This window comes from Arabidopsis lyrata (assembly GCF_000004255.2).
Source record: "Arabidopsis lyrata subsp. lyrata unplaced genomic scaffold ARALYscaffold_6, whole genome shotgun sequence".
Lineage (NCBI taxonomy): Eukaryota > Viridiplantae > Streptophyta > Magnoliopsida > Brassicales > Brassicaceae > Arabidopsis > Arabidopsis lyrata.
The window spans coordinates 5,254,330-5,277,967 of record NW_003302550.1 but is presented as its reverse complement, the minus strand read 5'-3'; the positions used below and the strand labels follow the sequence as shown (position 1 = coordinate 5,277,967).

Genomic DNA, 23,638 nt, shown 5'->3' with positions numbered 1-23,638 from the left:
ATCTTTTTTCCTATTTTCCTCATTAAAATGATTTGTTTGAGTCAATAAAAGCACAAAAACCTTTGGTCTCTCTTTCTTTTATGCAAAGTGCTAAAAGCAGAAGATAAACGTTTTTTTACACGTTTTTGCCACTTATAAGTTTGATTGAAAACTTTCTTATCGAAAACCCACAAAAACAGTATTGCTTCAATTATTATCTATTACAAAAAAAAAGAACTAGAAAGATAAATAAAAACATTTGAAAACAAATGGTAAGGACGATGATGGAGGTTGCATGGAATCAGAAGCGGGTACGCGGAAGCGAAGCGTTTAGAAACGTGGAAGCGATTTTTATAGAAATTATAGAAAGTGGATACGTGTTGGAAGCGTATATAAAAATTAATATATATATATATATATATACATATATAACAAACATTAAACATTATATCATATAAAAAATTATAATTAACATACAAATCTAATACATAAATTCTAAATATCTCTCTATATTTAAAAATCAAATAGTGTACGTTTACAATAAAGAAAAGTCAAATAGTTCAAAGTCAAAAATTTAAGATCATTCTTCATTCTCATTTTACTAATTCCATCAAATAAAATTGTTTTAAATTTTTTTACCAATAAAAACATCATCAAACTCAAATTTCTCGAAATTAATTTAATTCAATTAATTCTTTCAACATCTCCCTAATAAATGATCCATGCTTCTATCATTTTTCTAACTATGATATTTAAAAAAATAAAATACAAAATTAGTATGCAAAATTAGTTTTGGTTTTTCTTTTGTTGTATAAAAAAACTATAAAAAATAATTTCATATTTCTTATTTATTTTGTGACATCAAATTTTTTAATGGAATCGCAAGCTTCCAAAATAGAATCGTAAGCTTTCAAGGAGCTTCCAAAATGAATTTTTTAGAAACGTTATGGAAGCGAGATTCCGAAAACTTCCGAGAGCTTCCGATTCCGACTAAGATTCCGAAACGGGAAGCGGACGTCCGACGAAGCTTCCGTGCTAGCCGGAATGATGGTTTCTTAGACGTGATTTTTTGCCGATTTATAAAAATTGTTCTATGTATTTTATGGTAAACATCTATCTAATAACTAGACTTATTTCATTATGTGTGACAGATGTATATGATAAAATCATATTTCCCCAGTTTCCTTTTATAAAGATGTTTTCGATTTTTTTTTTTTTTTTTAATTTCTATAAATAGCTTTTGGTCAAAGGAATTCAAAAAATCAAAAAAAACATTCTAATATGTTGTCATTTAGTCACCAAATAATTGTTTGAACTCATTTACCCTTGTAAAAAAATAAAAGTAATGATAGTGTTGAACTCATGATCTCTTATAAATCTCTTTGGTTGTCAGTCAAATCTTCACTCTCACCATGACCTTCACCTATTGTAGTTGTGCGATAATTACCATTGATTGCACAGAATGACTTCTGCTTTTACCTCAGGATCCCCTATTTTCTATAGCAAACTCTAGATTCATATTTGCAAAAAAGAATAGCTTAGGTCTTGAAGCAGAGAACGTAAGTATAGCTTGCATTTTCATGTCTCCACCTAGATACTTCTATTTATAGTCTCATATGAGAGAATCAAATATTTAATAGCGCTTATCAGTTATATAGTCAATTAAAAAAATGGAATTGACATTAATCATCCCTAATAATTGACTATCAATCAAAACGAATTAACTTGCAATCAAACTACTGTCTTCTTGATTGATTTGACAGTCAACCTCCGATTAAGATAAAGTGTCATTTACCAATCAAACGATGTTCTAAAACTATTTCATAGAATTCCTGAGCTTCTTTTAGGATTTCATAAAACATACTTAATTTTGAATCATAAAATATAAGAGTTGTAACACTTTTTGGAATCTTATCGATGATGGATGATTAAATTTTCCGTTCGTAGATCCTTGATCGTCAGCCTCAATCAACGATTATATCATGTTCGTCAAATACATGATTGGTTTGACTAAAACTTAGATGCACAATTTGCTTGAATTGCGGAAAAACATAAGAAGTGATTTTGGAAACACATGAGATTCTTTTTCGTAATTTTACAATGAAAAGAAGAGTATATCGATTTTTGTTCTAATACCATGTTGAGGATCGTAGCAAGTCTGGGCCTTGGCTAAATCATAGTAGACTTTAATAAACAAACATCAAAGTAACAGAAAAATGATTAAACACGAAATGAAATTTCATATAGTTTTATCCTTCAAAATAGAAAAAGAAAAACAAATAAAGGCCTCAATATTTTTATCTTTAGGCTTCACGTGAGTAAAGGCCGGCCCTGCACTCACAATATACTCTGGATCACAGTATCATTGTAGCCCAAATATAAACTAAAATTGCTGAATAATATATTTCAACATATTTTCCAACATAATATTAATAATAATCAGGTTGAGTTTGATTAATTCCTTAATAATATAAAGTACAATAATAAAAAAAAAAAAAAAGAGAGATCGTGAGACGCATAACCTTTCCATTCTCGGTCAACGGCCAATGGATACCCAAAAAAACGAACCTCAGAAATAAAAGAAAATATATATAATAACTAAAACAGAGAAAAATTCACAATTAGTATCGTCGAAGAAGAAAGAAAGAAAGAAAGAAACTCTAATAATGGATTAATAAAGATAATCCTCACGCTAATCTCCTCCCTTCGTCCCATATGTTCCCATCTTAATTTCCTCAAAAACCAAAAAAAGACCAAAAAAAAAAAAGAAAAAACAGAAAAAAAATCAGTTAGATAGGGTTTAAAAATTTCCCGGCGAAAAATGGAGAAAGCTGGAAATCATCACGCAAATGAATCATCGGAAACTCATGTTCACAAATCTGACGATCATGAGAATAAACAACATTCCGATGAATCGGAACAAAAACTGCATTCATCGACGCCGGAATCGGAATCCTCGGAACAGAGCCTTGTTCAGGTGATGGAGGCCGTGGACGATTTCATCAAAGCACTTTCAGCCGAGAAGGATCCGCCACGGGAGATTCCTCCGGCGGTGGAGCCATTCCCTGAGAGGGTGGATTCATTGGTGTCAAAAATGGAATCTTCTGGGCTTGGGAGGGACGAAACAGAGGACTCTGTATTCATCGACGCCGTTAACCGGATTTCGAAATCGGTTATGAGATTGAGGGAGCTTAAATTAGATTCAACTCCGGTCTCTTCTTGGTTAAACCGGGCGAGTTCGGTTCAGCATCGTGCTGTATCTCTTCTCGACGAAGAGTTTCGTCATCTTCTAGATCGTTCCAGAGAGGAGAAGAAGAAGAACATCAACGACGGGAACAACTCCGATCACAACAATTCTTCAACTAACGAATCGGATCGATGCGTTTTACAAGACCAGGAAGAGGAGGAGGAAGAAAGTTTCCCGGATTTTCCACCGGAATCGATCTCGACGTTGAAGAAGATCGCCGGAGCGATGATCTCCGCCGGTTACGAAGCAGAGTGTTGTATGTCATACGAAATGTCGAGACGGCACGCGTTCAAGGAGGAGCTACGCGAGGTTGGATTCGAAGGGATCAACGTTGAAGACGTGCAGAGAATAAGTTGGGAATCTCTCGAAGGTGAAATCGCTTCTTGGATCTCAATCGTTCGCCGTTGCTCCACCGTGCTTTTCCCCGGCGAGCTTTCTTTATGCAATGCGGTCTTTCCGGATCAAGATCATGCCTCTATTCGTAAACGCCTATTCACCGGTTTGGTCTCTGCTGTTACAATCCGGTTTCTTGATTTCTCTGGTGCGGTGGTGCTGACAAAACGGTCGTCGGAGAAGCTCTTCAAGTTCTTAGACATGTACGAGACGCTTCGTGATTTGATTCCAGCGGTGGAACAATCTGATTCAGATTTGATCCAGGAGATTAAATTGGCTCAGACGAGGCTAGGTGAAGCAGCAGTGACTATATTCGGAGAGCTTGAGAAGTCGATCAAGAGCGATAATGGAAGAACTCCGGTACCGAGCGGCGCGGTTCATCCATTAACACGTTACACCATGAACTACCTCAAGTACGCTTGTGAGTACAAAGAAACATTAGACCAAGTGTTCCAACACTATGAATCTAATCAAACAGATAACAAACCTGAACCAGAGACCAAACCAAAGCAGCAGCAACGAGAAGACGATGAAGAGTACAAAGTGTCAGCTTTTGCTAGACAAATGATAAGGGTGATGGAATTGCTTGACGCAAATCTTGAGATCAAATCGAAACTGTACAGAGACCCATCACTGAGATACATATTCTTGATGAATAATGGAAGATACATTCTTCAGAAGATTAAAGGGTCGATAGAGATAAGGGACTTGATGGGACAGTCATGGACAAGGAAAAGATCGACGGAGCTGAGACAGTATCATAAGAGTTACCAGAGAGAGACTTGGGGGAAAGTGTTGCAATGTATGAATCAAGAAGGGTTACAAGTGAACGGGAAGGTGTCGAAGCCGGTTTTGAAGGAGAGGTTCAAGATTTTCAATACTATGTTCGATGAGATTCACAAGACGCAGAGCACCTGGATTGTGAGTGATGAGCAGATGCAATCGGAGCTAAGGGTGTCGATCTCGGCGTTGGTGATTCCAGCATATCGGTCTTTCTTTGGGAGGTATAAGCAACATCTTGATTCAGGGAAGCAGACGGATAAGTATGTCAAGTATCAGCCTGAGGATATTGAGTCTTTCATTGATGACTTGTTTGATGGCAACCCTACTTCTATGGCACGCAAGAGAAATTGATAACTCCTCTATGATGAGAAATCCTTACTTGTTTTTCTTTTGCTTCTTCTTTTTACTTCAATCCTTCTATCATTTATCTTTCATTACCTTCATGTTTATAGAACCCATGAGAAGCTACCGTGAAAACTTTTTGGTTTTTTCTTTTTCTTTTCTTACTTTTAAAAGTTTGAGTTTTTTTAATTATTTTTCTTACTGTTATATGTCTATGTTTTTGATGTCCTGTTTCAACAGGTTGTGAGCGAAAATTGTTTAGAACTACTTAGGGTTAAAGGCACGGAATTATCTTTAAAATGTTTATTTTGAATTTTGTGATTTAAATGATAATAAACTCATGATTAAGTTGATCTTGTGATATATTCGAGGTTTTTGTTATAATGATCCTTGGTGATCTTATATGGAAGTTGATGATGTGATCAAGAGTTTTACTTAGTATTTGATAAATACTGAAAGATGGTGAAGTGTTGCGGTAATTGTAGCATGGATGTTCAATCCACAAATGACCAAATTATTACGCACTAGAGTCTAGAGATGCGAGAATCGAGCTAAGTTAAAACTAAAAACATAAACAAGTAAGGAAGAAATGAGAAAGGCTTTAGACATGTCTCTTAATTTCTGAAGGTATGAGCTTAGATCCCTATAAGTTCAAAATTTTATCATATGAGATGGCTGATAGTTTGGCGTTATTGAAGGCTTGAAGCCACACACAACCCCAAGAGTTTCATACATTTATAGAAGCAAAGTATGGACATAATTTGGCTGGCTTTATCTGAATTTCCAAGTCTTCCCAAGAGTGGAGTTAGGTAAAAGACTTGGCTCACAAGAAAGCAGTAAAACCCTTTAATCAACCAAAACAAGTATGTAGATAACTGTCATTATTTCAAAAAAGCAGAGAGACTTTGGCTCATAAAATGTTGGGTTAGAGATCAGAATAAGTAAGAAAAGAGAAACTCTTTGGGTAAAGGATCCAAAAGAAATTTCTTCTACATGATCATTTCTCACACTGTAACACCAGAATGAGCCAAAAAAGGCTCTTCACATGTCTTTGTTTGGTAGTGGAAAAAGAATTTTAGTTAAACAGTGTGGTTGGGGTCAAAAATAGATCACGGACTGAATATATTGCAATCACACACACATACACACATTATCATCAAAAAGAACAATAGAGAGAGCGAGTGAGATTAGCCACAATGTATTTTCCTCTCCTCTATCTTCTGCTTCTGTCTTCTTGCTTGACACATCAAGCTTTAGGCCATGGGCGTGGCCGGTCACCACCGGAAGGAAGCTTGGACCCTTCTTCTCGCATCACTGTCGTCGGAGTTGTCTACTGTGACACGTGTTCTATCAACACTTTCTCAAGACAGAGCTATTTCTTACAAGGTCAGAGATCTTGAATTAACATTACATGAACTCTCTCCTTCGACTGAAACTTATCTGGTAACTTAGGATTGGTCAATTTGGTAATTCAATTTTTGGTTTATGAATATAGAAACTGAAAGGATACTGAGTACCATTTCATTCGGTTTGATACAATTTCGGTTTCCATGCACAGTTACTTAGAAACAGAGCTTTCTTGTTTGGTCACTAATAGAACAAACAAAACTGAATCAGCTATATCTTATCTTTGATTTGGTTTTAAGATTGGTTTGTCAGTACAATTCCGGTTTAATTTGGACGGTTAAGCAAGTCTCTGTTCTCTCTCAGGTGTGGAAGTCCATGTGACCTGTAGATTCAAAGCAAGTTCACCAAAAACAGCAGAGGAAGTGAACATATCAGTAAACAGAACAACAAACAGAAGCGGCGTGTACAAGCTCGAGATCCCTCACGTGGATGGCATCGATTGCGTCGACGGGATTGCCATAGCATCTCAATGCAGCGCCAAGCTCCTCAAAACCTCCGACGACGACAATGGAGGCTGCAGCATCCCCGTTTTCCAAACTGCAACCAACGAAGTATCCATCAAATCAAAGCAAGATCGTGTCTGTATCTACAGCTTAAGCGCACTCAGCTACAAACCTTCCCACAAAAACACATCATTGTGTGGAAACGGCGGGAAGAAACATCACCGAAAGGAGGAGAAAGTGGAGAAGAAATTTAGAGATTCGAAATTCTTCTGGCCTTATTTGGCACCGTATTGGTTCCCTTGGCCGTATCCGGATCTACCTCCATTGCCGACTCTACAGCCGCTTCCATCTTCCCCTTTCCCTTTTCTACCTTTCGGAAACCCGAATCCAGCATTGCCGGCTTTCGATTGGAAAAATCCGGTCACTTGGATACCTTATCTTCCACGTTTTCCTCCAGGAGATCATAATCCTTAGGAATAACCAGATTCTTCCCTTTACCTCCACATTTGGCTTCCTCCTCTATTTTTAATTTTCTTGGTGATCACCTCTGTTTAGGGTAGATCGTATGTGTTTTTGTGGTTTGTACTTACTAATGTGTAATTATTCTTCAGTTACAGAAGATTAAGAATTGGTTTAAGGAGGGGACAGTTTTGATGGATTTGATATAAGATACAAGATTGCATGCTTGACCTTGATTAGCAAAAAACCACTGCATGCTTACATTTTGAGTTGGGGTCTTTCACAAAAGTCCCTAAGTCTACTAAAATATACATTACATTCTGCCTATTGCTAGAAGTTTATGTACAACCCTTAAAACTTAAACCAAAAAAAAAAACAAACTAGAAAAGAGTACACACTTGAAACTGTGCTTCAGTGCTTACAACATGCGTTTTCCTTTGAAGGTCTCCACTTGCTTCCTTAGCCCATCGATGACATCAGAAGCATCCTATTTCATTACCAAATCATTTGAGTATATGCGTAGAGATATATGGTAATTGGTAAAATTATAAAAGGACTAACCCGTAGTTTCCTCCTTAAGCCATCCTCAGTCACATCTCTGCGGGCTCTTTCTTGTTGAAAAATTGTACTCACTCCCTCCTGCCGATTTTCCAAGTTTTGGATCCTAGCCTTCGACTCCTTAAGCTGGTTTCATTATTTTAAACAACGACATTTACTATATATCGCCAAAAACCTTAAAGAGAATTTTGTAAGATAAAAAAACTTTACTTGCAACTCAAGCAGTTCTTTCTCCCTCTGCGCCTTTTCCAAGTTTCTAATCTTAGCTTTCGACTCCTCGAGCTGGTTCAAAATATATCAAACGATGTAATTCACTATCGCCAAAAAAATAATAAAGACAATGTTGTAAGAATTAAAGGTTTACTTGCAACTCAAGTAGTGCTTTTTCTCTCTTTAACTCAGAGACCAGTTTTGCTGATTCCTGTTTCACCCTCTGCAACTCTGCTTCTAGATTAACTGAGCCTGTTTCTTTGAAACTACTGTATAAGAAAGAATTCCGATTAAAATAGTCCCGACGATAACATTATATCGGAATCAGAGGAAACATCAGAGAGAAAAAAAAAAAAAAAAACCTTGTCCCAAGCCCATGGTTTCCGATTGTAGACCCGATTTGAGGTTTTATATCATAACTTCTTTCTCGTGTTTCAACCTATTTTGCAGCAAGATTGATTAGAGGTTCAAATATTATGACAAATGATGATTACTAAAAGAAGCTTTTTTCAACCTGAGGGCTTTGGTTTCTTCCAGATGGTTCAACATATGTCCTGAATGGAGCCGGTGCTGGAGTAGAAGAAGATGCCTTAACAACGTTTATGTTATTGAAAGGTCGAGTGGTTTCTGTAACGCTACTTTCATAATTCTTTTGTTTCCTTCTTGGAGCATAACCAATCTCGTGACACCTTGAAGACCTATCAAACAAAAAGATAATAACTTAAGAGAAAGTCCAACACCGCAGGTCTAGTAGTAGAGGAGAGAATATGTAATAATACCAATAGTTCTTTTGGTGTTGGATCAATCGGTTTTCGAGTTTAGAAAGAACGACGGTTCGCTCAAAACCTTGCTTATTATGAGCTGGTTGTATGAAATTAGCTTCCAAAATTCCAATAACGCCACGTCCATCACTTCCAGCAGCATTCCAAACCCTCCAAAATGGCTGAAGAAAAAAAAAAACAGAAATTTAAACAATGCAGTGAAAATTATAACCAACAAGAAACTATATGACAAGATCATCTGTGGATTATTATAAGTCACCTTGATAAGCCGGTTCTTATGGTAAACATTGAACCCTTGTATGTCGATGTGATGATGAGCATCTTTCACAAAGCCAAGCTTTAGAGAAGCAACCATCTGGATTTTTTTTTGAAAACATGAGAAATTTTAAAGATTGTTTTAAGATTATGAAAAGTGACACTAAGGTAAGGTATTATATTACCTCGTCTTGATCTGGCCATTCTGGAGAACGCGTAGGTTTGTATGTTTTCTCATCGGTCATCATCATGTCGTCTAAGATGCTGTGATATTCGACATCTTTGCCACGAAGAATGATTCTGAAATTATCCGGATGTTTGAGATACAGAATCGATGCATAACTCTACATAAAGAAAAATCCAGGGACTCGTTAATGAATACTTGAAGAAGAAGAATTAACAAATTGGAATGTGTTAAGAAGCATGAAACCGCATACACGTAGTGAGTGTCGATAAGTCAGGAAATGCCTCGAGTTAGGATAAGTTTTCGCCATTTCGATGTTCTTTTCATCTCTGTTTACACCTCTGAGTTGAATATCCTGTAGACAATACACACATCATCATATGTTACATATATTAATTAGTCCCAAATTGACTGTATTAATTAAAAAAGTCTAGGTAGTGATATTACATGAGGATCTGTATCAAAATCAAGTTCCAGCTTCCCTTCATCATCCTCCCATAAATTATAAATCACGATCCGAGTACCTTGTTCTTCTAGGTGATTAAACTGTACCATTCAACAAGTATGAGATACAAAATAAAAGGTAATTTTGTGATCGAAATAAAGGATATATAACAAACCTGGTCCAATAAATCTTGTTGGGATAGATACGGCGACCACCTCACTATAGTCTCTAAATTATCAACCCACTCCTCTGTGGAGTTATAAACTATCTCCTTCCATTTGTTATCTACCAACTCAAAATCAATCTAAGCAGAGGAAAAAACCAAAGTTTTAGACTTGATGTTTTAAGAAGAAGAGCAATCTACACAAGACATAATTTTACTTGTACCGTGGGGACAATTGCTTCACATTTTCTTGTCTCGTAAAGAAACGTATATGATAGCATACCAATGCTCTGTGTCGGACTGAAACAGTGATAAGAAACACACGGTTAAACTCGAAAATACGAAAACAGAAAAATTTAAAAACCATACTGATGTTGTGAAATGACTCACTTGTTTCCATTGATTCCTCGACAACGTGAGAAGACAATTGCATCAGCACCAAGCCTCATTGTACTAGTTTTGAATCCATTCCCATCTTCATTGTTTGTTTTATAGATTTGAAGATTAGTTAATGCTAATAGAAAAGCTAAAACTAAAGATGATGAATTTAAGAGGCTTACATTGACCAACTCTATTAACCAGATTGCGTTTCCTTGAATACCCCAAAGAAAGGAACTCTCTAAACGTACTCGGATTCATCCCACCTCCATTGTCTGCATTGCAAAACCCGCCGAATCGGTTAGCGGTTTTACAATCATTTTTAAAAAGCATTGATTGTATCATCACAACTCAGAAGTTTAATTAACCTTCAACTATAAGAATGCTGCTTTTCCCGTCTCTTTTATTGGTTGTCGAATCAACATGAACATATGTAGCCCCATTACTTACCTGCGTTAACAATTTATCAAACATAAACTTATGTTATACAAAACCATACGAACTATCAACTCTATAATTTTAAATATATAAATTAGCGAAAACAAATTGACCAATAAAGACTATTTCTTGCTATGGAAAAAAATTAAGTATCAATTTTTTGAACAAAGATGAAATATATACATACCTCGTCAAGAGAATTGTCTAGAAGTTCAGCCAAAGCTCCAAGAGCCCATTTGTGGCTTGTGGCGTTTGCATGAAGAAATTGAGGATGAACCCTAACCGCCGCATCATTGCTACCTACTTGCATGCAACAAACAATTCACACAAATTAGGGTTTCAAATCGCAAGAAAGATCACAAATTCTCTTATAAGATCGAGATAAAGTGTCAATTACAATAAAGAGGTACAGGCGCAGCTTCGTCGTCGTCACCAGCTTTCCAAAACTGTCTAGAGAGCTTTGGAGTTTCCGGTTCCACAATCGCCAATGGTTTCACATCCAAAGGCACGATTTTTTTACAACCCTGAGAGGTATTCTCTATCGTTGTAGTCCTCGATTTCTTGATAGAAAAGTTATTAGTATCATCACCGTCCTCATAGTTTCTTAAATCTCTCTTGAGTCCACCGAGAGCCGAATCGGGAACCACGGATTGGGATTTAGGGTTAGTACTGCCAGATTCGGCCATGCCTCCGACTAATAGCAGCGGTTTGTTGAGCTTGATTTGAGAAGAATGCCCTGGCTGCAGTAGAAGCTTCTAGGGTTTTGAAGCAGCTTGAAGTTGGAGAGAGAGAGAGAGAGAGACGTGAGACACGACTCGGAGGCTTCAAGTAGTGGGAGCGTCTTTATAGAAAAAGAGTGGCGCGACTTACAAATAAACCGTCCAGCTTCCCGGGCCCAATTACGTTCACAGGCCCATCTGCGCTATCAAATAACACCCGTAATTAGTTTTTGACATTCCCTCTTTTAGATTTGACATATATTTGTTGTTTTTTAGAGCTGATCATCGGAAAAATTAATCAATTTGTCTTCTAAGAAATTTCCAATTTGTTTTCAAAATTCTAACAAATAAAAATTTGCCATCCTACAATATTGCAATGCTCTGAAAATTGTAAGAAAGATTTTGAATCACTTATATAGATTATAGATATTAAAACATGAAGTTGGATTTTAAAATCAAAGTTCAGTTTTTTACAAAAGAAATTTTTTTGAAAATTTTCTCAAACCTGAATCGAAAAAACAAGAACCAATGTTTGGATTTCTGACTTCCACTAAAATCTTGAGTAGATAACAAAATAACTTGAGCGATTCTAAGGTCGGCGGCTACCAAATTACAAGGTGTAGTGAGAAGAGTGATTTAGGGTTTCCCATGAAAGCTTATATTTATATTACTATTAATCATTAATTTTTACTAATTATTTTTTGTTTTTGTCAACTTTTTTATAACTTACCTTATTTTAGAAATTTCTATTAAATTTAAAAAAAAAACGACACTCTCGAGAAAAACACAATGCAAGTACATACAAGTTCAACACGTGTATTTCTATTAGGGTTGGTCCAATAGATTTTATTGCCTAAAGCAAAAAAAAAAAGTCTTTAATCCCACTTTTTAAAAACCCTTTTTTGAAAAATCACAAATTATCAGTTTTGATATTTGAACTTGTTACTAATTCATGTATGCATAGTTAACCACTGCACTACGCTAAGTTTAACAACTGAACTACACTCCGTTTACAAAAATTGATGTCGGTTACTATTATATATATGATTTTTTTACGCCTAAAGCAAATGCGTCAATTTATCATTTTCTTTTATATGACTAGGTTAATTTCCGCGCGATGCATAGTTTGTTTTAAAAAAATTATTATTGATTTGTAATTATGATTTGATTCTAAATAAATATCAGAAAATAGTGAACACACTTTCTAGGTTTGTATCGTATTTTATCAGATTAGTGTCATTTTGATACGATGAATTTTTCTTTAGTCGAAATGGCTTTTAGTTTTGTTATATGTTTTGCACCTTGCATAGGATCGGTTGACCTGACCCACTCAAAATTGACTCTATGCGAAGCCACGTAACCGGCCGTGGCATAACTGTAAAATTAACCATCGAATATTATTTCTCTCGGACTCTTTCGTGCTATATCACTCATCGTCGTCACTCACCTACCATTTTTGAGCTCCAATGGCGGCCTTATCGATGACTCTGGTGCGTTTTATTTTTCCTTTTATACTTTTGATTTTGTGTTACCTTTCCACGTCTTCTTCCTCTTCTCATGCTCCTATCTTCGGTATCATCGTAGTCAAATCCGAAGTCGCTCTCAGCTGCTCCACGAAGACTTTCTCCGATCAGTACCTCCGCTCTTACATCTACCTCTTTCCGATTGCGCACCAAATCTTCCTTCGATTCAATCTCTTTCTCGTCTTCAACTCCCTTCTCCGCCTCATCGCTCCTCCTTCACACGTCTTCTACCAAAAGAAACCACCGCTGTTTCTCGATTCAATCCAATTCTGAGGTTAGTTAGGGATTCTCTCATCGAGCCGCTGATGTCATTTGATGGAATTGATTGTTTCATTCAGCTTACTCTTAATGTGGATTTTGTATTCTTCAGATTGTTAGCGAACCGCAATCGAAGATAACACACAAGGTGTATTTCGATATAAGTGTTGGAAATCCAGTGGGGAAGTTAGCTGGGAGGATTGTTATTGGATTGTATGGTGATGATGTTCCCCAGACTGTGGAGAACTTTCGTGCTCTATGCACTGGTAGGTCCAATTGCACAACTTGTTGTTTATATGTTAGTGGGGGACTTAATCCTTTGATTGATCTTACTCAGGTGAAAAGGGATTTGGCTACAAGGGTTCTACATTCCATCGTGTCATCAGAGATTTCATGATTCAGGGAGGAGACTTTGATAAGGGGAATGTGAGTTTTTCTGGCTGTATCCTTGACAGCACGAGTTTCTATTTTTTGTTAGCTTCATCTGGGTCCATGTTCTGTTTCTATCTATCTACTTTGGTTCATCTCTTGAAGGATATATTCTTCACATTATTGCATATCTCGAATTTATAAGCAGAAAATTCACCATCCATTACTGGGTGTGTGCTGAGCTCTTTAAAAGATAGAATGAGCCAAGTATGCTCCTATCCAAAAATCTCTTTCTGACTTCCATGGAGTTCCTTGAATCCTCCCACTCTATATGTTAATAACAGTGGGTAGAATGTAGTTTCTGCCAAATCTCAATGTTAATTAAGCTGGCTCATATCAGGATGGCAGGATGTATATTAATTTCTTGTATGTGGTACATAGTATAAGTCAAATCTTGCTTGATAAGGAAGGATGCTTGAGTTTTTACTTGTGCGGATTTAGAGTCGCTGTTGAAAAGTGCATGTTTGGGTACATTAGTAGGAAAAAGTCTGAGCTATGACAATCTTTCTATAGACAATCTCTGATAGCTGGCTCTTTGATTTGTAGATCACTTTTGTTAATCTTAGACTTTTGTTCTTTGTTATATAAATAATACCTGGGCTTGAATAGGTGTGGTAGGGAACTTATATACTGGTTCTTGGATATGCAGCTAGCTGTGGGTCTTTTCTGCATGCCTCATTAGAAATATATTGTTATCTTCTGTTTCTGCACATCTCAGTTACCGAATGTCCTTCTAGTGCTAGCATAATTCCATAATAATGATACAGAAGTCTAATTGTTGAGCAGGGAACTGGAGGTAAAAGTGTATATGGCCGTACATTCAAGGATGAGAATTTCAAGTGTAAGTCTATCCTTTTTCACTTGTTTCCTTCTTCTTCATTCTCCCCAGGTGGGCTTTGGCATTCATATTTATCAGTGGTAATGCATTTTAACTAAACATTTCTGCATTCTCTTTTTAGCTGAGCTGAGTATATATACCAAACCTTCAGTTTATAAAATTCATGAAAGTAATAATGTGCAATACGCTGCAGTATCCCATGTCGGACCAGGAGTTCTGAGTATGGCAAATGCTGGCCCTAATACAAATGGAAGTCAGTTCTTTATCTGCACTGTTAAGGTAAAATCTCCCTCTGTTTTGTCCTATTGTTAAATTAAAAGTTATAAGTAGGCAAGAATCTCACTCACTATCATCCTCGAGCATCAACAATCCCTAAGAATAATACCATCCAAGCTTTGTTAGGAAGTTTAGTGTATATCAAATTAATATGCGAAAACGATGTGGACAGACGTCATGGTTGGACGGAAGGCATGTGGTGTAATAGAAGGAATGGAAGTGGTGAAGCTGATAGAGGAACAAGAGACAGACAGAGGAGACCGTCCCAGAAAGAAAGTGGTGATAGCAGACTGTGGTCAACTTCCAATGTCTGAAGCTTAAAAGTAAGATCATTAACCAAAACCTTGTAGACATGAGATGGAGCCTGTGTTTGCATTTTACAACCCTTTCTTTTGTGTAATGGATTTGTATCCCCTTCTTCCTGACCTGCCAAAAATTTAAGAAAGAAATAGGTTTGAACTCAGATTTCATTTCATTGGTTTGTTTTGAAATTAACCAATGTGTTATAGCGGTTCAGTTGCATACGGGCTACGGCATGGGCATACTAAGATCAAAATCTCAAGATTCAAGAGTAGACTCGATTATGCAAATTGTGCAGATATAAAAACAATAATTAATTAGAAAAATATTCCACTGCCAGGGTTTGAACCCGGATTTCATATTCATTAGTGAAATTAACCTGTGTGCTACAACGGATTTGTTGAACCTTTATACGAGTGATTTATATTTAAAATCCAATCTCTTATTAAAAACAATAACTAAGAAAAAAAAGTATTCCGCTGCCGGGGTTTGAACCCGGATTTCATTTTCATTAGTGAAATTAACCTGTGTGCTACAACGGACTTTTTGAATATCTATACGAATGATTTGTATTTAAAGTCCATTCTCTTATTAAAAACAATAACTTATTAAAAAAAAAATTTCGCTGCCGGGGTTTGAACCCGGATTTCATTTTCATTAGTGAAATTAACCTGTGTGCTACAGCGGACTTTTTGATTATTTATACGAATGATTTGTATTTAAAGTCCAATCTCTTATTAAAAACAATAACTTATTAAAAAAAGAATTCCGCTGCCGGGGTTTGAACCCAGATTTCATTTTCATTAGTGAAATTAATCTGTGTGCTACAGCGGACTTTCTGAATATTAATACGAATAATTTGTATTTAAAGTCCAATCTCTTATTAAAAATATTAATACGAATAATTTGTATTTAAAGTCCAATCTCTTATTAAAAACTATTACTAATTAAAATGTATATTCCGCTGCCGGGGTTTGAACCCGGATTTCATTTTCATTAGTGAAATTAACCTATGCGCTACAGCGGATTTTTTGATTATATATCCTATCAATTTGTATATAAAGTCCACTTTCAGATTAATGACCAATACTTTTACTTGTACCTATCACATGCTTGTATTTTAGTGTTCTTTCTTCTTGGTCAACCTTTTCTAGATACAAGATATCTCTGAACACTACAAGAGCATAAAAGACATTTTTCTTGAAGAGAATAAGAGAAACCCCTTTGGTTTATTTATTTAAATGGTACATAACCAAATTGCCCAATTAAATCTGTAAAAAGAGGCGTAGAAAAAGCTTGAATCCTAGATAAATCTATATCAATGTAAAAATAGAGATAACACAACAGAGAATATGTTTTACTGGTCAATACTGACGTCACCCCATTGCACCTTGTGCTTAGCAGCTAGATAGTGAGCACCAACAGGACCACGGCTACCATAAGGATAGTACTCAGGGATTCTCTTCTTCTCTTCTATCTCTTTAAGCAATGGAGTGAATAGAGACCAAGCTGCATCAAGCTCATCACTTCTTATGAACAACCTTCTTTCTCCTTCTATTGCATCTAACAGAAGTCTCTCATATGCATCTGGTATCTCCTTTGAATACCTTGCTGAGTATAGAAGATTCAAGTTACTGCGATCTAATCTCATTCCTAAACCAGGGACCTTGTTGTTGATTTTCAAATAGATTGCTTCATCTGGTTGGACACGGATCACAAGCTCATTTGTAGCTTGATCAAGATCAGAACCAGTATTCCGGTTATACAAATTCCCCGGAACATGCCTGAACTGCACCCTTATCTCTGCACTGTAATTTTACTTATCAGTAAATGTCAATATGCAAAATTTCAAAAGTTTGAAGTTCTAGGCATCTACCTCCTGGTGTGTAGTGCTTTGCCAGCTTTCATTAAAAAAGGGACACCATCCCATCTTGCATTGTCGATGAAAAGAGCAGCAGCTGCAAATGTCGGAGTCAGACTACCTTTTGGTACAGTTTTATCATCGGTGTAGGCAGGATATGTGACTCCTCCCTTTGTGTGGCTCTTGTATTGTCCAATTACCACATCTTCAACTCGAATTGGCCTCATTGAACGTAACACCTTAACCTGAATTGTGCACGAGACTTTCATTATATGTTTTCTTGAACCAAACCCAAATTGTAAAGTGAAAGAAATTATCATACCTTTTCATTTCTGATATCCTCTGCATCCAAACTAACAGGCGTTTCCATGGCAAAGAGGGCTAAGATTTGAAGCAGATGATTCTGCATTATATCTCTTATTATGCCGTAATTGTCGAAGTACCTGAATTAAACAAAAGAGAAAAATGAGGAAACATAAGATTTCAATATAGAAGAAACATTAATAGCAAGATAATGGTAAACAGGCACTTTACCCTCCTCGTCCTTCAGTGCCAAAATCCTCAGAAAATATAAATTGCACGTTCCTTATGTACTGCCTTGACCATAGCGGCTCAAATATAAGGTTTGAGAATCGAAGGACAGATAAGTTCTCGACTAGCTCTTTTCCTAGGTAATGGTCTATCCTGTAAGAAGACAATTAATTATCATATCAGTAGAGCATCCAATACCATCAACGTTACAACAACAACGTTATAAGTGCAATATCTCTCACCTAAAAATTTGATCTTCCTCCAAATACTGCTTAAGGGATTTCGTTAAAGCAGCAGAGGTTTCAGAATCTCGACCAAAAGGTTTCTCGACAATGACCCTAGTCCATCCACTGACAGATGAAGCAGATGTGCTTGCACATTTCACAGCATCAACAAATATATTTGGAGGGATAGACAAATAAAAGAGGCGATTTGAGATTCTTCCAGCCTGCAGAAAATAATTAGGATAAGGAATCAATGCAATACGGTCGAAAAGAAGCCGAAAGTAGAAAAGATCAAATGGCAGTGGAACACATCAATACCTCATGTTCCTTGAGCTTCTTGTCCAATTCAGTAAAATGTTCTTGAGAATCATACTGACCAGAATGGTAAAAACATCTCTTGAGAAATTCTTCCATCTTTTCACCACAGTTTGCCCTGAAATCCAGATGGAACAATGACATAATACTCGAAGTTAGTAATATTTACAAAACCATCTCCAACTGAATAGGAGCATAAAGAATTGTATTGACAAGCTCCGAGAAAAGAATCCGTCTTTAAACTAAAACCGGAAATTTCAGGAGCTGCAATTGCTAACCTCTTATCAATTCTGCAGGTAAGGGTTTTGCTGACCATGTTTCTAAGTTCAGCATCTGTCATCTTACTCCTAGAATAACCAAATATCGTAAAATGCTGCCACACAACAAAATCAAGTTGTCAATCACTAGACTTTAGTGTGCAAAACACACACACACACACACACACACACACACTCAAAATAGCAATCATATAGAAGAAAATCATCTTCTTTGGCAATACCTCGGGAAGACAGTCTTCATAGTAAAGGGCGAAAAGGGCCGGGAAAATCTTCTTCTTGGCAAGATCACCGGAGGCTCCAACCACCGTGATACTAACCGTTGACTGGCTTTGACCATCAGATTCGACTCCGACCTTGGCTGCTTCTTGAGATAAAGCTGATAGCACCTCATCTTGCAATCCCTTAAGAGAAGATTTACTCTCTGCTGAATTTGAATTGGCGATTATTGCACCTAAAACCCAATATAAATGTCAGAACAACCCCTCTACTACTGATATGAATATCACATTTAATTTACAGATTCACCGACCGATTCCATGAGTATTGAAACAGAGATTCAGTGCAGTTAATAAGCTTTGTTTTTAGGTTTGGTCAATTTCTATCTGAAAAACAAAGAGAGAATCGAACTAACCATCTTGCATAAAGACAGAAGCACGACCAGATTTCCTTTGGAATCTAAGACATAAGTCATGAGAATTCAATCCTTGAGGAGAAGCAGACAGGAACGAGAGTGATCGATGTCGGTCACCGTTAACCGGTGTAAAAGAAGCCGAATAACCGGAAAAGTATGATCGGGAGCTGACGGAGGAAGACAAAGACGCCATCGTCAAACTTACAGCTCCAGAGAGAATTAAGGGGCTAAAGATGAGATCTTTAGTTAAAAAAGGAAGAACATAAGAAACATCGAAAAGGATTTAAGGGGCATTACTGCAAATAAGAGAACCTTTTGAGATCTCCCAAAGGTTAAGTCTTTTTGTCTACTTAAAATTGCTCACTGGTGTGCTGGTATGGCTACGTGAAGGCCGTCTTCACAAAAATAATATTCAATTCTCAAGTGGATCTTTCTGATTTCTCTTTCTGTTCTTTATTTTCTGATTTCCAAAAATAAAGATGCTTTTTTTCTTTCTGTGTTTAGCTACTTTCGTATAGGATCAATTATGGTTGATGCAGATATAGTTGGAAGCAGAAGATTTTTGCTCTGTTTTGGGAACTTTTTCATTTCAAAGAAGTCAAAAACAAAAATTATGAGTTTACACTCTTACATTACAGCCGCAACTCTTGAAAAGACAGAGAATTTCCCATTTTTATCTCCCAATAGTGAACAAAAATCAAATACTCTTCTCAAACTACAATTGATAAAAACAGCTTAAGCTCGCAGGCCAATAACCTGGCACAAATTTCATCTCTCTCTCTCTCTCTCTCTCCCTAACATGATTGATTCTCTCTACCAACACAACAATAAAACTACCAAAAACTGTGATTTTGAAGAAGCTCAAAATTTAGAGAACGAGGGCGACTTTCTCATGAGATATCAGCGGAGATGGATTCGCAATCAAAGGCTCGTAATGGTCTGCTCCGCCACCACACCAACCTGAACCAGAAAGATGAATTCTATTACTACCAAGTCCAAATAGATGTGGAGAAAAATTACAAGACTTATCAAATGGTGTTTAGTTATTTACCTGTGCCTTTCATGAAAAGAAAGACTGGGACTTCAAGAACTTCACTTCTTGGTTTATGAGGAAGGAAGAACACACAGTTCTCTTCCTCTACCATCCCATCTGATCCATGCGCTTGCACCTATAACACAAACATTTCACAACTTTAGTTTAATGTCATTTGGAAAACACAACGAAAGTAACAACCTTGCTAAAGCAGATAACTACTCACCACATAGATTTCTCGTTTGAACTCTGTGGCAAGACATTCAATTGCTATATCATCTCCAAACGCAGCAGCATGTCCTTCTCGGTTCTCTTCTACAGATAACAATCCATCTTCCGTATACTGCAAGGTAATTATATCATACTCATCCTCTGTTGAGCCTGAAATCGACATGTACTTAGCCCAACTAAGTCCATCGTTCACCGGAAGACACCTCTCTCTGTAGATTGACTCTGCTGCAGTTTCTCTGCAATGAAGAAAAGTAATCAATAACCACTACACACCCCTCAAGGTTATATCTTTCTTAATCATAAGAAGAACGATAATGCTACATTTGCTTCCTAATTCCCATATTCTTAAGCATCAAGATCCATTGCCAACAGAGCTTGTGATAGAAACATAAACCAGATCTGAATCCAGAATTAGCAAAAGTACCTCTGCATCCCAGTCTGTATAAGCTCTTCAATGGCGGAATCTAGACTCTCACGTTCATCTTTTTTCGCCAACAACTTCTCTTCCTGGACAATATGAATCCCCCAACCACTCTTCAGATCCGGCGAATACATATGCCTAATCGCATCCGTAATAACCTCCTTCTCTTCCTCGTTCGCAGATCTGAAATCCTCCAAAAACCTCCTCACCGTACGCCGCCGAAGATCTCGCGCGTCAATCCCACGCGCCTCCATAGCCTTCTGAGACGCCGTGAACAAACAGTTCCCATCGGAAGAAACCTCTCCGCCGTGAGAGAGACGGAAAACGACAGAAGCAGAGGATTCATCTTTCCCGGGATGTTTCCACAACACACCTCTCGCGTGTAGCCGGCTCAGATGCCGTCTTTGCGACTCCTCCAATCCAAACACCTCATCCCACGCGGTGGTAGTTGAGGCGGCCATTTTCTTCTCAACCGCTTCCACCGCCGCAGCAGCCGCGGATTGGTCAACAAGATCCACATCGTCGAGAGACACGGCGGCTGTAGAAGGTTCTCTCCAAGGAACCGTTGGTGAAGGAGATTGAAATGTCGCCGTGGAATCACACAAAAGCTTTCCCATTTCTTAAAAGATTATTACCAAAATCTGCAGATGTCGTCTTCTTCTTCGTTCTCTTTCTCCTTTCAAACAAAAACCGCAAGAAGAAGAGAGAGAAACAGAGAAGAGGAGAGAGAGAAATATACAGTTATTGGGCTCAACGGCTAGATATGGGAGGTGAGAGAACACGACTGTTGAAGTTAACGGTCAGATCTGAGGAGACTAAACGCGGGAGAGGAAAAAAACACGTGGCGTTATCTTAGTGGCTTACTTTAACCCGCTCTGACTAACGAATGGCTGAGGATTGACCGTGTTCCGGTGGACCACGCCACTCAAAATATTTACCCTAATTTTCGTTTTTTTTCTCGTTTTAATAATAAAATGTTATTTATTTTAAATTAAAATCCTGTCGTTTTATTAGCTGGCGCATCATACTCTAACGTGCATATGGTGCCTCCTTTTTGGTAGATTACCAATTATAGACAGACACATCAGCTTTAGTAACGGATTTGACCAATGAGAGAGCTTACTCACACGTATAAGCTGTGTCAGGGATGGGGCGAGCTGCGCCACATGTGCGGATTTGTCTTGGACGGCGTGAATAACGTCGTGAATCGCGCGTTAAAGTACGGGAACGGTATTTTTTTACCTGTAACGGCTAGTAAAAAGGAAATCTTTGCTCTTTCCTTTTTTTGCCTATTCGAGAGTTAAATTGGTTGAATAACCCGTAAGGATAAGCTGTTGTAGAATAAAGATCCAGAGTTAATGTTATAATATGGGGATATAGCTCCTAATAATGTATACAGCAAATGAAATAAAATGAGAATTGTTTTTTTTTTTTTACTTTGTCTTTGTTTTTATCTTGTACAAAATATCGAATTTTCATGTGAATCATATCTAATTTTTGAAGTGACTCTTTCAATCGAAAATAGTTTAGTGAATCCGATTGTTTTGGATGGCAAGATCGATTATGAAAGCCAAAAGAGCATTGTTTCCGAGCTGAGAATGGACAAATCCTGTTAGCAAATAATGAGGAAATTTTGGAACCACTGCGACCAAATATTTGATATTGAGTTCCTATAAATAGAAATATGAGTGAGTTGATCAATGTCATGACTCATGAGTGAAGATCTTAGGTTCCCAATAAAGCCAATGGCAAGTTTTTCCAAGATGACCATTAAAAAAGACAAGACAATCAATATTTCATACCTCTAAGTGCTCTCTTAAGCCAAGGATAGTTGTCGGGACATAAGCCTTTGGACGATCTTCACACCGAACTTTTAACCTTTGCATGTTATATTTACTTTTTTGACCATCTTTACATATCAACTAAAAATCACTAATTAAGTAACAAACAGAGGATGCAATTTCAGTTCAATAGGCCTGAATATTGGATTGTGTGATCAGAGTATGATGGGTTTGTGTTTGAAAGCCCAGATATAAATGGGCCTAAAGTTTATACCCCGATAGCCCAGGAACACATATAAATACACAAATCCATACGAATCCTAAAAAGGAAAAAGAGCATCTGTAAGAAGACAAGCTAATCATTAGGAGCAGCTCTGAATGAATGATTTAGAATCTTGGTAATAGATTTGCTATTAAGAAATTAAGAATTTTTAACTACCAAATGAACACTTATTAGCAAAAAAAATGTTCAATGGTCATAACTCATAACATATGCAGACACTATTATTGACCGATAACAAGACAAACAACAGAAGATATATGTGATTAATACGTGTTTATCAATATCCAACTGTTTAAGTATTTCACACATTCTTCTTGATTAATACTTAAAAACCCAATAGTAATAAATGTATAAAACTAATCAAAACTACCTTATTTCTTTTGTTTTTAACATATGATGAAATAGCTTCCATTAATTATATATACTGTAACAGCATTTCTTCCCCTGTAAAACATTTTAAATAAACAGTGATAAAGATTGATAAGACATTTTCACTATGCCCGAGTATCCGCAACTTGACTTGACTTGTACAGATTCTTATACGTTTATAAACAATATGCATTAAATTAATGAAAACATACCATAATGCTAAATTATTTTACCAATGTACTAGATTTTAACCCGCGGTACACCGTGGGATGATTTAATTTTAAGGTTAGTATAAAAATATTTTGTAAATTGTATCTCTTTATAACATATTTACTAGGATCGGACCCGCGGTCCACCACGGGAGAATATTGGTTTACATACGTTACGTTTAATATTGTGTGTGTTTTTTAGTAGAACGAATCGTGTAGTATACTTATAAATATTCATAATAACGAATTGTAGAGAAAATGTAAAATTGTTTATAAATATACTCATCGTATTAATTATGATTTACAAAATAGATTTTGTGTTTAAAAATTCTAAAATTATACGATTCATGGGAATTAGAGCAGTCAAAATAGGTCAAAAAACCGCGAGTCAAACCCACATCATCTCACTATGGGGCAGATTTGGGAAAATATATTAAACCCGCAAATAAGCAGACCACATGGATTAATTCGCAGTGGGTCATAGGTTTAATCAGTTTTCATCCGCGGGTTGGCGGATCAGCCCGCATATTAGTATTTATTGATAAAATTATAATTTATTCAACATGTGGTAATTTAAATAAACTTTTAATAGTATTTTGATTTATTTATTTATTTTAGTAGTATTTTAAATTTTGGTTACTTTAAAATTATTAAACAAAATC

The 23,638-nt window shown here is 36.7% G+C and overlaps 6 protein-coding genes across 8 annotated transcripts; 3 read left to right on the top strand and 3 right to left on the bottom strand.

Annotated features, from left to right (window-relative positions):
• Positions 1-1,649: 1,649 nt before the first annotated feature.
• On the top strand, positions 1,650-5,097 carry LOC9309669 (exocyst complex component EXO70B1). The gene has a single exon (XM_002873555.2). The coding sequence runs from the start codon at positions 2,801-2,803 to the stop codon at positions 4,751-4,753; it is 1,953 nt and encodes a 650-aa protein (XP_002873601.1). The 5' UTR covers positions 1,650-2,800; the 3' UTR covers positions 4,754-5,097.
• A 641-nt stretch (positions 5,098-5,738) lies between these two features.
• LOC9307619 lies at positions 5,739-7,281 on the top strand. Its single transcript, XM_002873554.2, has 2 exons — positions 5,739-6,130; positions 6,455-7,281. The coding sequence occupies exons 1-2, from the start codon at positions 5,941-5,943 to the stop codon at positions 7,066-7,068; spliced, it is 804 nt and encodes a 267-aa protein (XP_002873600.1). The 5' UTR covers positions 5,739-5,940; the 3' UTR covers positions 7,069-7,281.
• LOC9309668 (protein MICRORCHIDIA 5) lies at positions 7,260-11,444 on the bottom strand. 2 transcript variants are annotated; one of them, XM_021023081.1, is made up of 18 exons: positions 10,864-11,444; positions 10,654-10,766; positions 10,397-10,478; positions 10,211-10,303; positions 10,041-10,125; positions 9,875-9,950; positions 9,663-9,791; positions 9,490-9,588; positions 9,296-9,397; positions 9,044-9,202; positions 8,863-8,958; positions 8,601-8,764; positions 8,336-8,519; positions 8,184-8,260; positions 7,976-8,090; positions 7,822-7,893; positions 7,615-7,737; positions 7,260-7,540 (listed from the first exon to the last, which is right to left on the bottom strand). In XM_021023081.1, the coding sequence occupies exons 1-18, from the start codon at positions 11,150-11,152 to the stop codon at positions 7,472-7,474; spliced, it is 2,127 nt and encodes a 708-aa protein (XP_020878740.1). In that variant the 5' UTR covers positions 11,153-11,444; the 3' UTR covers positions 7,260-7,471. The 2 variants fall into 2 exon arrangements, with proteins under 2 accessions (XP_020878740.1, XP_020878741.1); XM_021023082.1 differs by having other exon boundaries at positions 7,976-8,087.
• A 1,093-nt stretch (positions 11,445-12,537) lies between these two features.
• On the top strand, positions 12,538-15,004 carry LOC9307618 (photosynthetic NDH subunit of lumenal location 5, chloroplastic). The gene is given in 8 exon segments (XM_021023084.1): positions 12,538-12,675; positions 12,770-12,982; positions 13,079-13,232; positions 13,304-13,392; positions 14,182-14,236; positions 14,427-14,512; positions 14,682-14,706; positions 14,709-15,004. Coding segments are annotated over 8 exon segments (768 nt in total). The 5' UTR covers positions 12,538-12,651; the 3' UTR covers positions 14,831-15,004.
• A 986-nt stretch (positions 15,005-15,990) lies between these two features.
• On the bottom strand, positions 15,991-19,104 carry LOC9307617 (glucose-6-phosphate 1-dehydrogenase 2, chloroplastic). 2 transcript variants are annotated; one of them, XM_021021709.1, is made up of 10 exons: positions 18,962-19,100; positions 18,650-18,876; positions 18,240-18,469; positions 18,019-18,113; positions 17,744-17,858; positions 17,444-17,649; positions 17,205-17,354; positions 16,993-17,113; positions 16,686-16,915; positions 16,018-16,617 (listed from the first exon to the last, which is right to left on the bottom strand). In XM_021021709.1, exons 2-10 carry the CDS (start codon positions 18,840-18,842, stop codon positions 16,167-16,169), a joined length of 1,791 nt encoding a protein of 596 aa, XP_020877368.1. In that variant the 5' UTR covers positions 18,843-18,876; positions 18,962-19,100; the 3' UTR covers positions 16,018-16,166. The 2 variants fall into 2 exon arrangements, with proteins under 2 accessions (XP_002871547.1, XP_020877368.1); XM_002871501.2 differs by having other exon boundaries at positions 15,991-16,617; positions 18,650-19,104.
• A 113-nt stretch (positions 19,105-19,217) lies between these two features.
• Positions 19,218-21,338, bottom strand: LOC9309667. Its single transcript, XM_002871500.2, has 4 exons — positions 20,338-21,338; positions 19,909-20,149; positions 19,701-19,818; positions 19,218-19,609 (listed from the first exon to the last, which is right to left on the bottom strand). Exons 1-4 carry the CDS (start codon positions 20,949-20,951, stop codon positions 19,518-19,520), a joined length of 1,065 nt encoding a protein of 354 aa, XP_002871546.1. The 5' UTR covers positions 20,952-21,338; the 3' UTR covers positions 19,218-19,517.
• Positions 21,339-23,638: the final 2,300 nt, after the last annotated feature.

Coding starts and splice junctions, on each gene's coding strand:
- LOC9309668 (XM_021023081.1), bottom strand. CDS start 11,152: ATGGCCGAATCTGGCAGTACTAACCCTAAATCCCAATCCGTGGTTCCC. Junction 10,126..10,210: donor GGTTAATAGAGTTGGTCAAT/GTAAGCCTCTTA, acceptor CAAACAATGAAG/ATGGGAATGGATTCAAAACT. Junction 9,589..9,662: donor AACAAGATTTATTGGACCAG/GTTTGTTATATA, acceptor TGAATGGTACAG/TTTAATCACCTAGAAGAACA.
- LOC9309669 (XM_002873555.2), top strand. CDS start 2,801: ATGGAGAAAGCTGGAAATCATCACGCAAATGAATCATCGGAAACTCAT.
- LOC9309667 (XM_002871500.2), bottom strand. CDS start 20,951: ATGGGAAAGCTTTTGTGTGATTCCACGGCGACATTTCAATCTCCTTCA. Junction 19,819..19,908: donor TCAAACGAGAAATCTATGTG/GTGAGTAGTTAT, acceptor TTTGTGTTATAG/GTGCAAGCGCATGGATCAGA. Junction 19,610..19,700: donor TCTTTTCATGAAAGGCACAG/GTAAATAACTAA, acceptor TTTCTGGTTCAG/GTTGGTGTGGTGGCGGAGCA.
- LOC9307619 (XM_002873554.2), top strand. CDS start 5,941: ATGTATTTTCCTCTCCTCTATCTTCTGCTTCTGTCTTCTTGCTTGACA. Junction 6,131..6,454: donor ACAGAGCTATTTCTTACAAG/GTCAGAGATCTT, acceptor GTTCTCTCTCAG/GTGTGGAAGTCCATGTGACC.
- LOC9307617 (XM_002871501.2), bottom strand. CDS start 18,842: ATGGCGTCTTTGTCTTCCTCCGTCAGCTCCCGATCATACTTTTCCGGT. Junction 18,114..18,239: donor ATGAAGACTGTCTTCCCGAG/GTATTGCCAAAG, acceptor GTTGTGTGGCAG/CATTTTACGATATTTGGTTA. Junction 16,618..16,685: donor AAAGCACTACACACCAGGAG/GTAGATGCCTAG, acceptor GTAAAATTACAG/TGCAGAGATAAGGGTGCAGT.